The 12,124-nt window shown below is 35.8% G+C and overlaps 1 protein-coding gene and 1 pseudogene across 2 annotated transcripts in view; one reads left to right on the top strand and one right to left on the bottom strand.

Annotated features, from left to right (window-relative positions):
- The window catches only part of MRPS35 (mitochondrial ribosomal protein S35), a 50,838-nt gene that overhangs the window by 21,434 nt on the left and 17,280 nt on the right, over positions 1-12,124 (top strand). For both annotated transcript variants that reach the window (XM_061417556.1, XM_061417555.1), the window contains exons 5-6: positions 3,241-3,380; positions 10,806-10,915. In XM_061417556.1, coding sequence (XP_061273540.1) covers positions 3,241-3,380; positions 10,806-10,915 — 250 coding nt within the window. The remainder of the gene's footprint in view (positions 1-3,240; positions 3,381-10,805; positions 10,916-12,124) is intronic.
- On the bottom strand, positions 1,691-2,797 carry LOC133247983 (proteasome maturation protein-like; annotated as a pseudogene).

Genomic DNA, 12,124 nt, shown 5'->3' with positions numbered 1-12,124 from the left:
TTCTCCAGGCCAGAATACTGGAGGAGATTGCCATTCCCTTCTCCAGAAGATCTTCCCAACCCAGGGATCGAACCCAGGTCTCCTGCATTGCAGGCAGATTCTTTACTGTCTGAGCCACCAGGGAAGCCCTCTTTACACACAAAGATGGGCACAATAAAGGACAGAAACAGTAGAGACCTAGTAGATGCTGAAGAGACCAAGACGAAATGGAAAGAACACACAGAAGACCAAATATATTACCCTGTGATAAATTCCACTTTTTTTGTTTTTTAAACATTATTTTTTAATGTGCATTTATAATTTAGAAACTGGTAATGGGATAGTTTGAAAATACTTCATAGTTTTTAAATGAAAGGGTTATATACAGTACATTTAGAAGAGTAGCATTATATTTTATAATATTTAAGTGAATGTTTTAATCTTTCCTTAATTTTGCCTTTATACTTTTGCCAGCTTCTAGATTTAGATCGTATCTTCCAAATAACTCACAGGCTTTTCAAGTATTTCTTCTCAGTTTTCTTTCAGAGTAGGTCAGTTCAGATTTTGTATCTGACTTGCAGATGGAAAATTTGAAGCACAGGAAAGTTAGGTAATTTACCAAAACTTTAATAATCAGTGGCAGAAGTTAAGTAAAAACCAAGGTCTTCCAAATTCTAGTCTGTTGCTCTACCTATCAGATGAACAAAAGGTTGAGAGGGGTCTATTATGTACTTTCCAGTTGGCTGGGGTTTTTTGAACATATAATCGGGCAATTTAATTTAAAAACTGTAATTATCATCTGGTGATTGAAATAACTTATCCAAAGTTTTTTTTTTTTTAAAGGTCAGTACAAACTCAGTAACTCATAAAATTCCCCAAACTAGTCTGTCTTACAAAGTGCCTGGCACTGCTGCATCTTATAGTACAGGATACTGGGATTAGTCCATAATGGGAATGCAGTTTAACCCCAGGAATTTTGCTCCGTTCCTTTTATTTAAATGTCAAAATGTTCTTAATGGCAAAGCTATTTCTTTCCCCTCAGAGTGTCTGAGTATTGATCTCTTAAACACAGTATTTAGGGAATGGTGTGAGCTATACTTAATTTGCTAACATATATTTAGTCCCAGGTCTTGGAAAGTCTCTGTAATCTGGAGTGACATTTTGCTGACTGATTTTAAAGTCTAAACGGGAGCTAAATATAGTGTCTACTATAAGAAAGTCGTTAGCTTGGGGAAAATGTTGTTGGAGAAAGCATGGATCCATGGGGTCTCATGCGCTTGATCTAAGAAACCTATTAGTTTTAGCTCTTCTTGGGAAGAGGTTGTTTAGGAAATGGGATTTCTGTTAAGGGGAACCTGATAATCTTAGAAGTTTTCATCCCAGACTGGGAGCCCTGTACTGTGTACTAACTTGATAGACAAAGGCAAAATGAAATCAGTTGCCCACCTAGGGAGTGCCTCGGTATTGTACTGATAGCTACAGGAGGCTGGGAGCTCACTCGTTTCCTTGAAAGATTTTTCTTTTCCCATTTGAGGCCTGAGTTTGCACCTCTGTGCTATGAGCAGTGTTCTCCGGGCTTAGAACTTCTGCTTGTAGCCCAGATCTCAGACGTAGACCCACTCTCTCCAGACTGGCTGTCTTGCGTGAATATGCAGAGAAGTCTATTCTTTCCATTTAGTGCCAGGAGCTCAGAAGTCAAAAGAAACATGAATTAAGGATCATTTAAAGGTGACTCTGAAAGCTGAAACTCCAGTACTTTGGCCACCTCATGCGAAGAGTTGACTCATTGGAAGACTGATGCTGGGAGGGATTGGGGGCAGGAGGAGAAGGGGACGACAGAGGATGAGATGGCTGGATGGCATCACTGACTCGATGGATGTGAGTCTCAGTGAACTCCGGGAGTTGGTGATGGACAGGGAGGTCTGGCGTGATGCGATTCATGGGGTCGCAAAGAGTCGGACACGACTGAGCGACTGAACTGAACTGAAAGGTAACTCAGGCTTTACAATTAGAGGCCCTGTTGACTCAGTTTCTGAAAGAAGATTGACAACATCTCAGTTCTCTGGTACAGCTTGTACCACATGGCTTGGTGGATGTTAGTTCCCTGACCAGGAATTGAACCTGGGCCACGACAGTGAGAGCACTGAGTCCTACCCACTGGACCACCTGGGAATCCCCTCTTAGAGCCTCTTCAGAGCTTCTTTCACTTCCCTTCAACTGATTTTTTTTTTTTTAATGTGTCAGTACTTTTAATGTCGTACACATCCAATTATAGGAAAAAGACAACTATAAACAAGACGCACATCTCTACTTCCATGAACAGCACACGGCATTACAGTAAGCCAAGTTTATATTCAACCATCAAATGCGGTTCTCCTATTAGTTCACTTTTTGATGGATCATTTAGAATGTCTTCAAATCCAATAGTCTCGTCGTTACCCCTCAAAATATCCAGTGAAAGGTTTGAGCTTGGAAGAAATGGAAGACGCTTAACCTGCTGCCCTGCTTTGAATTCCATCTGCAGTTTTAGTGACGCAAATAGACCCTGGATGTTCCTCAGTGTTGGAGAAGTTCACCTTATCTTGGTTGAGCTGGTAATTTTTTTCTAATAATTCAAGAGGATGACTGGGCAGAAGTTCATTTTTCACACAAGAAACCTTTTCAAAGAAGATCATGACTTTCAAAAGGTCCACTTGCTGACAAGCTCAGTAACTGGAATACTGTCCTTTAGCTGAGATCCAAGTCCTCTGACATTCATGTTCAACTTGTTCGACGCACAAACTCTCACTCTGTTATGGTCAGCTGGCCCTGCCGTTCACTTCCGTTTCCCCTTCATCTGATTTTTAATAACCTTCATTTGGATGTGAATTCATATTACCTATTGCCATTTCAAAAACAATAATGCTCCAGGCTCTATGAAATTTTTTGCATTCAGTTGGTCAGGAATTAACACTGTCTCATAACAGATATGTGCAAAGCTATAATAAGCTTCCATCAGGTTATAGTTCCCTTTTAACTTACTGCTCCCCACCAAACCTGAACTAGCCAAACCATTCCCTTAATTAAATCCCCTAATTAGGATTCACCTAGGAAGAAAAGTGATGCATGTGGGATGATGATGTATATAAAGTGCAAAAGAGAATCTGTTCTTTCATTTCATGTATCCTGAAAAGTGATCTCCCTCAATAATTTGATTTTGTCTGGTAATATGTATTACAATGAGAATTATAAAACTACATTGAAAATTTTTTTAATTCTCAGATTTTTGCACTGAGTGGCCAGCTGCATTAGACAGTGATGAGAAATGTGAGAAGCATTTTCCAATTGAAATTGACACAGCTGATTATATTTCATCAGGACCATCTATTCGAAACCCCAAAGCACGAGTAGTGATCTTACGGGTAAGAGTTATTTTAAAAAAAAGAATTATTATAACACTTTATTTTATAATAGTATTTTGTATGTGTGACTATAAAACTGATACATTTAGGCTTTCTAACAGTTTTCTTTATTAGAAACATATAATGAATATTCTTAGAAATTAATATTTATATATATTTCTGATTATGTTCCTCAGATAACTTACTAAAATGAGAGGTCAGGTCAAAGGATATAGATCTTTTAAGGATTTTTTATATATATTGTGATAGTTATTTGATTATATAAAATTTCTCCAAATACAAAACCAGCAGATTGTGAGAAAGCCTGTATTTTTCTGTACTCTTACCAGATTAGATATTATTATTACCTGTTAGCTTGATAGGTAAAAATTTTATTTGAAATATGTATGTCTTTGAATTCAAATGAGGGTGAAAGTTTATTCCTTTGTAGAATACTTTTTTTTGCTCCTTTGCCCAATTTGATGCTGTATTGATTTCTTACAAACTTATTTTTTCTTTTTAATCGCAGCTTTATTGAGATAATTCACATACTATAGAATTCATCCTTTTAAAGTTTACAGCTCAGTGGTTTTTAGCATAGTCACAAATGTGCAACCGTCACCACTACTTAACTCCAGAAATTTTCATCACCATAGAAAGGAAATCCCATACCCATTATCAATCACTCCCTTTTCACCAATGTTCTCCTATCAACTACTAATCTTACTTTCTTTCTTTGTGGATCTGCCTATTCTTGACATTTCATGTAAATGAATAATATAACATGTATGCTTTTGCTTAGTATAATGCTTTCAGTGTTTCATCTGTTATAGCATGTATCAGTTCTTCATTTCTTTTTATTGCCAAATAATATTTCATTTTATGGATACACCACATTTTTTTTTTTTTATACACTTGGGCTTCACTGGTGGCTCAGATAAAGATTCCACCTGCAATACTAGGAGAACTGGATTCGATCCCTGGGTCAGGAAGATCCCGTGGAGAAGGAAATGGCAACCCACTCCAGTGTTCTTGCATGGAGAATTCCGTGGACAGAGGAGTCTGGGGGGCTGCTACAGTCCATGGGCTTGCAAAGAATCAGACATAACTGAGCAATTAACACTCTCCCTTCACTTTTATTTATCCACTTAAAAGTCAGTAGACATTTGAGTTGTTTAAACCAGGACCCAGTCAAACACAGTTGCATTTGCCTGTGATGTTATTTACGTCTTTTTAAATCTAGACCAGCAAAGGACCCCACTACTCCTTTTCCCACTCCCCGGCCTGCCACCCCCACCTTTACTAGACAAGTTAAAGAGACAGGCATTTTCTTCTGCAGCATCCCCTACCTTCTGCATTTGTCAGTGCATCCTGATGTCATTTACCTTATTTTTCTGTATTTCATATAAACTGGAAGCTACATTTAAGGGGCTGATTAGGTTACAGTTAACTGTGACAACAGTATTTGAGAGACGTTGCTATGTATTTTATATTTCATTCCATAAGAAGGCAGGTAAAGTCTGGTTACTATATTTTTAGTATGCTGAAATTGATCACATGGTTAAGAGACTGACAACACAGTCTTTCTCTAATGTGAGGTTATATATTTTCCATTTCCCTTGAACAGGTATGTGTAGATAGGTACGTTCAGCAAATTTTAATCAAATAAAATCGTATTCTTTTTGATATTCTCAAGTGTGTCCCAACTTTGGCCAGTAGGAGTCTAAGCTGATTCCTGTATCCTTTTTTTTTTTTTTACAATCCCATTATCATTTGAAAATTTCCTTGCCTTCTGACACAAGATGGCCCAGCCTCCTTTTATAGTGTATTTCGTATCTCAGACCTGGAATTAGCTATTTCTCTAGGAGCTCTGATACATTTTAGTGAACATTGATGTTTAGAGACCAAAATCTGAATGCTAGGACTTTTCAGTTGATTCTTTGGGTCATTTCTCAAGAAATAAATGATAATTAGTGGTAGTTTTCATTTTTAACATCTTGTTTTTTGTTTTCCTTTGCATTAGTTTCTAAAATGTTTATGTAGTCCCTTGTGCTGCTCTAAAATGTGTGTGCCTCTAGTGTTTAGCCTTTAACTCTGAAATGGACCCCAATTTGAGACAGTAGTCCCTATTATGTTAACGACGTATCCTGTTCTTGCTGCTACTACTGCTAAGTCGCTTCAGTCGTGTCCGACTCTGTGCAGCCCCATAGACGGCAGCCCACTAGGCTCCTCTGTCCCTGGGATTCTCCAGGCACGAACACTGGAGTGGGTTGCCATTTCCTTCTCCAGTACGTGAAAGTGAAAAGTGAAAGTGACGTCGCTCAGTCGTGTCCCACCTTTAGCGACCCATGGACTGCAGCCTACCAGGCTCCTCCATCCGTGGGAGTTTCCAGGCAAGAGTACTGGAGTGGGTTGCCATTTCTTGTTCCTAGTTTACTAGTGTTTTTGGAATGATCTCCTTTGAATTTTTTAAAGTAACGAGTTAATTTCTAGATTTTCAATTACTGAATCATTTCTGAGTCCTGATCAGTTTATGGTACATTATTCTTTTATTTTACCACTGACTGATTTGCTATTTTAATATTTTATTTAGCACCATTTGTCTTCATCTCATGTTGCTTTGGAGGAATATCAAAGCCCTGCTTCACTCACCAGGAACATGCCACGTGCCAGTGCAGTTCCACGTGTAGCCTAGTAACTCCTAAGTTAGTCCTGGAAACCCTTGTTTCTCGTACCCTGGTTTCTTGATGCACATGATGTATCTTTCTCACACAGCAGTCACGGACAGTTTTTTTTTAATTAAACTTTTACTTTTAGAATAGATTTACAGAGAGGTTTCAAGGATAGTACAGAGTTTGCTGTATGTCTCACCAAATATCTCCTGTTGTTAATGTTTTATGCTACTTTGGTACATTTGTTACAACTAATGAATGAATCACTACTGATACACTTTTAATTAAAAGTTCATGCTTTATTCAGATTCCCTTAGTTTTTATCTGATGTTCTTTTTTTTTCTTTAGAATCCCATCCAGGGTATCACATTGCATTAGTCATCTTGTCTCCTTAGGCTCTTCTTGACTGATTATTTCTCAGAATTTCCTTGTTTTTGGTGACTTTGACAGTTTTGAGAAGTACCAGTTATGTATTTTGTGGAACATCCTTCAGTTTCGATTTGTTTGAATTAGTTTGATGTTTTTCTCACGGTTAGACTGTTCTGTGTTTTGGGGAAAAAAGCCTCAAGCAAAGTGGCATTCTCATAGCATCAGAGAAAGGGTGTAGGTTGCTCACTTGATTTATCATTGGTGATGCAGCTTAGATCTTTCTCCACTTTAAAATTACTCTTTTTTTTCTTCCTTTCCATAAGATACCCTTTAGAAGGAAGTCACTCTGCATAGCCCACATTTATGGAAGTTATACTCCACCACCTTGAGGGAGAAAGATCACATAGATTATTTGGAATTCTTCTATGTGGGGAATTTGTCTGTTTTCCTCCATTTGTTTATTTATTCAATCATGTATTTATATCAGTGTGGACTCAGGGATATTTGTTTTATCCCTTGGATTTTGGTCCAGTAATACTTCGTTGTGTTGCTCAAATTGTTTTGGTTTTGGCAGTTGGACACTTATTCACTTGGCCCCTCTGTTCCTTGGCCATGCCCCATCATTTGTGTTTTAAACACATCTTCATTTTTTGACACCACAAAATGCTCCTAGTTCATTTTAGATACTCCTGTCCCATTCCCAGAATCAGCCCTTTGTCCAGAGATCCCTTACTAATGTACTTTTGATTCACCTGTTCTGGAGGGTGACAGCCCACCTTTTTGAGGGTCTTTCCAGTACAAAAAGTTTCGTTTTTGTACTCCATGTAATCTGTATTTTAAATTGAAAGACTCCAATTTACTGCAAAAATACGCTGATAATCTGTGCAGCCATCTTTGCGTTGTATGCTAACAAATAGACAAAATTTAATTTTTAGAAATTTTTTCAGTGTTATAGCCATAACTAACTAATAATTTTCTTTCTTTGAGTTTCAGTGTCAGGGTTATGAAATGAATTTTTGAAGCTTTTCAGCACTTTTTTAAATTCCCAGGATAGTTTAAGTGTCTAGCAATATAATTATCTATTTAGAGATACTGAAAATATAAAAATTACAAAAGATTTATTATATACACTTTATGAAACGTAGATCGACAAAGGAAAACAGGAGAAGAACTTAAAATTCTGCTTTACTGATACCATTCCATGGGTTAACAGAGTGTCTATTATAGACTAATAATACCTCATACATTTTAAGAATGTAATAAATGTTACTTCTTTTAATAATAATGATAATAACAAAACACTGAGTTCTGTGTGTTATGGTAAAACCTCTGAACCCAGAGAAACCTAGATCCTTTTTTCTGGCCGTACCATGGGGCTTATGGGGTCTTAGTTCCCTAACCAGAGATTGAACGTGGACCCACAGCAGTCAGTGGAGTCCTCACCTCTGGACCGCCGGGGAATTTCTAGGAAACTTAGACTCTAATTCATGTTTTGGGGTTTAATTTTTGTGGGCCTTAGTCTTAAGTACTAGAGTAAACATACAAGGTCCCTACTGGTTCTAAATCTGCTGATTTTGTTTCACATAAAAATAATCAGTGCTTTATTTAAAGTGTGCCTGCAGGCACCACTCACTGTATCCCATGGCCATCCCTGCCGATCTGCTCCTTGTCTCATGCCACCACACCACATCTTCCTCCGTCCCTTACACCCCCCTGCCTGACTCCTGGCTGCCCTTCGGAACTATTTTCACTCCATCTGCTGGTAGTTGAGGTTCAGAGGTAGTGTCCAGACTGGTACTGTGGTCCAAGGGTAGAAGCAGGTGAAACGGTGAGACTAAAATGTGTAGACCAGCATGATTTAACGTAATATTGTGAAGATAATCAACTATTGTAAAATACTATTTAGAGATACTCAGATTTTTAAATTCAGGGAAGGAAAAGTTGGTATCATGTTTTGTGATAAGTCATAGAAGTAGTTCAGAATTTAAAGTAACATATTTGTGTAGGATTTTACTTTAAAAGTGCTTTCTTCTATTTAATCTCACTTACTCCTGACAAAACTTCTGTAAATTCTTTCTGTTTTATAAATGAGGAAACAGACAGGAAGATCACCTGATTTGTTTAAAGTCACTTATCTGTTAAGTAGAAATCTAGACATGAAGTCCAGTTCTCGGGTTATGTGTTAATGCCATTGTTCTTTAACTAACTGCATATTCTTGTAAACAGAGAAAATATTTCACACATTTAGACCTCTTTCAATGTATGTCATTCTAAGTGGACTTTTGAAGATACACACCTATTACTGCAGCCACCTCTGATTTGAAATGTCAACATTGTTTGGAGCATAATGTTAATAGTTTAATACTGATCCTTTAAAATATAGTAACTTGTAAAAAAAAGGTCTAAGGATTCTTTTGAATTTTGGAAAAAGAATGACAAATAAATGTCAGTCAACTTCAAAGTAAGAGTTTTAGTCCAGGTTAAAGACTACAATTTTGCAGTGCCTTTGAGTGCTAGTAGGTGGCGGGAGTGTACCACACAGCTGCTTCTGCAGTATTTATGAGTTTCTGGCATAAGACCCTATATAACTTTTGACCATTAAAATGTTAATATGAACATGAGTTTTAAAGCAGTTGTCACAGTATTGATCAGCATTGCTGCCAATTTTTGTTTTTGACTTTCTCACATTAGAAACTAGAAACACAAATTTTTTAATGGTAAATTTTTTAAATTATTGTTAAATATGTTGAATTTTATTGAATGAGATTTAAAAGTGAAAAATCACTACGTTCTCAGTAGCTGAATGTAAAAGCTGTTTCTTTCTCTGTACTATATCTGTGTGGATGCATATATTTTCATAATAATAATCAAAATGTAGGTATATTTTTGCTTTTCTTATAGGTAATTCTCCATAATGCTAGCGATCAGAGTCATCATAAAACTAACATTTTATCCCTCAGACTAATAACCTGATTGTTGACATAAATTCTTTTCAGAAGACTAGTAATTTTGCATTGCCTACACCATATGATCATCCTCTGGGATTAATATTTAATTGTTATTGTTCTTACTAACGGTCTTTGCATTCATATTTATTTATTTCCTATTTTCTCTAATCCAAATAAAAATTCACTGTGCTTAAAAAAGAAACAACATATCCTCCCTTTTTAAAATGTATGATTTCGTTTAGCTGATATATATTATGTGCTTTTCAGGTGCTAGGTCATTGCCAGGAACAAGACAGATACTGTTCTTACTCTCAGGAGTTTGTGGTCTAGTGGGAAAAATGGGAAAATAAGTAAGCTCTTACGCTACAGTTGTCTTGAGAGAAATGCTGGGTTATTGAAGCTAGAAAGAAGAAATATGTGGGATTTCAAAATCTTACTTAGCCTTTTACTTCATATAGTTTTAATTCTTGCATATGCTTAATGCTCTCCATGGAAAGATGATCTTTAGTTTACCTCACTTGACTGTATTCTAGCCTGTAACCTGTTTTCCTGGATCAAGCCTGTTTGTCTCTGGATAATACCTTTCAGCCAAGGCCATAATTCTCTGCAAATTAAAAAGTATGCTCATTTAGCCCAGCATTTCCCAAAATATGTTTTAAGAAAGACTAAGTTCATGAATTATCCCTTGAAAAGTGGAATCACGAGTTGAATAATAAATTTGAAAATTATTACATCACCATCCTGCATCTTGAAATTTCAGAATGCTCTTTAACATTTTGCTTTGTATAAGAAATCCTGCCGTGAAGAACCCAATTTAATTCAGCATTTCCTAAATAGATTCAATAGAGAGAGCCTTTTTAATGAAGTAAATTCTTTTAAAATTCTTTTTAGCAGCTTGTGGGACTAGCATTTTGAGAGATGTTGAACTGAATCATTTCAAATATTTTGACCCCTCATGGTGCTTTATTCTGGCTTCCTTGAGATATCTGCAGCTCTTAAAATAAATGCCCCTAAACTGTTGCAGTGGTATGGGTCTCATACTTGCATGGTAGGAGTCCTTAAAGCCTGTATGTTTCATCCATGTATTTTTATTAAAAAATTTTGTTTTCATCCATTTATTTTTAAAAACAGTTTTATTAACACTTACTGAGTTGAATTCTACTAGTTACTGCTACTCATAAGCACTGTAATTTCATCCAAGAGACATGTCATTAATTCTTTTAGGAAAGATACTTATGCCCAGAACGTTCAAAGAACTACCAGTTTGCTCCCATTTTTTTTTTTTTTTTTTTCCGTGAATAGGATCGGGCTTCATGATACTTGTGAATTGATAACTCTGTATACAAAGGCTTTTGAAAAGGTTTCTTTTTTAATGTTAGTATAGATAATATTGCCACTGTTTTTTTTTTCATTTAAAGTATATAATTTTTTTCAAAATTTTTTCATGTATTTTTAAGGTTAAACTTTCCAGTTTGAATTTAGATGATCATGCAAAGAAGAAACTTATTAAACTAGTGGGAGATCGATACTGCAAGAGCACAGATGTGCTTACCATCAAGACAGACAGGTAAAGAATAGTTCAGTGTATCATCACATGTGTTGTTTTATTGTCCTCCAGTCCCCTGGCAGGCCTGATATTAACCTCTTAGGTCAGAGAAGCTGTCTCATTCATTTTTTAATATCCTCACACTAGCCTCCTATTGATGTGATCTTTGTGTTCAAGGAGAGGCTTGTGTAGCTGAGTTAAATTATTGTTATTTTTAATATATTTGTGCATGTAAAACTCAGGGAAGATGTTGGAAGGAAACAAAGTATAATTTGCCAGTGATTAATGCTTAAACAGCTTTCTGCAAAATCAAAGTATAGAAATCTTATATTTTAAAATCAAGATTATTAAATGTAGAAATTTAATGTATCAGGGCACTTTTGTAAATAAGCACAATTTCAGTGCTAGCATAGAAGTTTGTAAAAGCAGTATTTATTGTATATGAATTTATAAATTAGATCATTTGAGGTAAAGCAAGGCTGTTGGTATGTTTTTGCTAAATGATTATTTTATTTCTAGAATTATACTTTGGTTGTTTCTAAATTAGGTCAAAATATAAAGAAAAGCAAATGGCAGATGTCCTCTCTCTCTCCTTATCCTAGTTTCAAAGCATTGGGAGGTGTCAGTATCAATTAGTTTTTTTTTAATTTATTTTTAATTGAATGATAATTGTTTTACAATATTATATTGGTTTCTATCATATATCAGCATGAACCAGCCATATCAGTTAGGTTTTACGTCTTGCTTCTTAGTGGTATAGAGAAGTGGCCTGACATTCAGAGGTAGCAACTATGGGGGTGGAAAAAGCTCAGGGAGAAATAGATTTGAAATATTAATACATTAATAATATGTTCTTGCTAGCTTCAGAGAACATAAAATAGCACTGTGTTTTTAGTCTTTGCAATTTTAAAAAATACCTTTAAAATGTTACTGTTAAATAAATAAATTTATATTAAAAAAAGTTAGAAATTCTTAAAAGTTTCTGATAATGTTGCTTTTTTCCCCTAAGTTTACAAGTGTCAGAGTATAAATATGTTTTACCATAACAACTGTGTAGAAAACTATTAAACCAAATACAAAATAAACAGGGTACAATTGAAGTCAACTGTCATATGATAGTTATGTTGAAAGAAATTAGAATTAATTACTTCCGTTTCTCTATTACTTTTGTGGCCTAAAAGCTAATGCCAGCTCATATTCATGTAGATGTTTATCTAATATTGGGCCATT

This window comes from Bos javanicus, chromosome 5 (genome assembly GCF_032452875.1).
Source record: "Bos javanicus breed banteng chromosome 5, ARS-OSU_banteng_1.0, whole genome shotgun sequence".
In the NCBI taxonomy this organism is placed as follows: domain Eukaryota; kingdom Metazoa; phylum Chordata; class Mammalia; order Artiodactyla; family Bovidae; genus Bos; species Bos javanicus.
The sequence above is the reverse complement of the archived record's forward strand: the minus strand, read 5'-3'. Positions and strand labels throughout refer to the sequence as shown.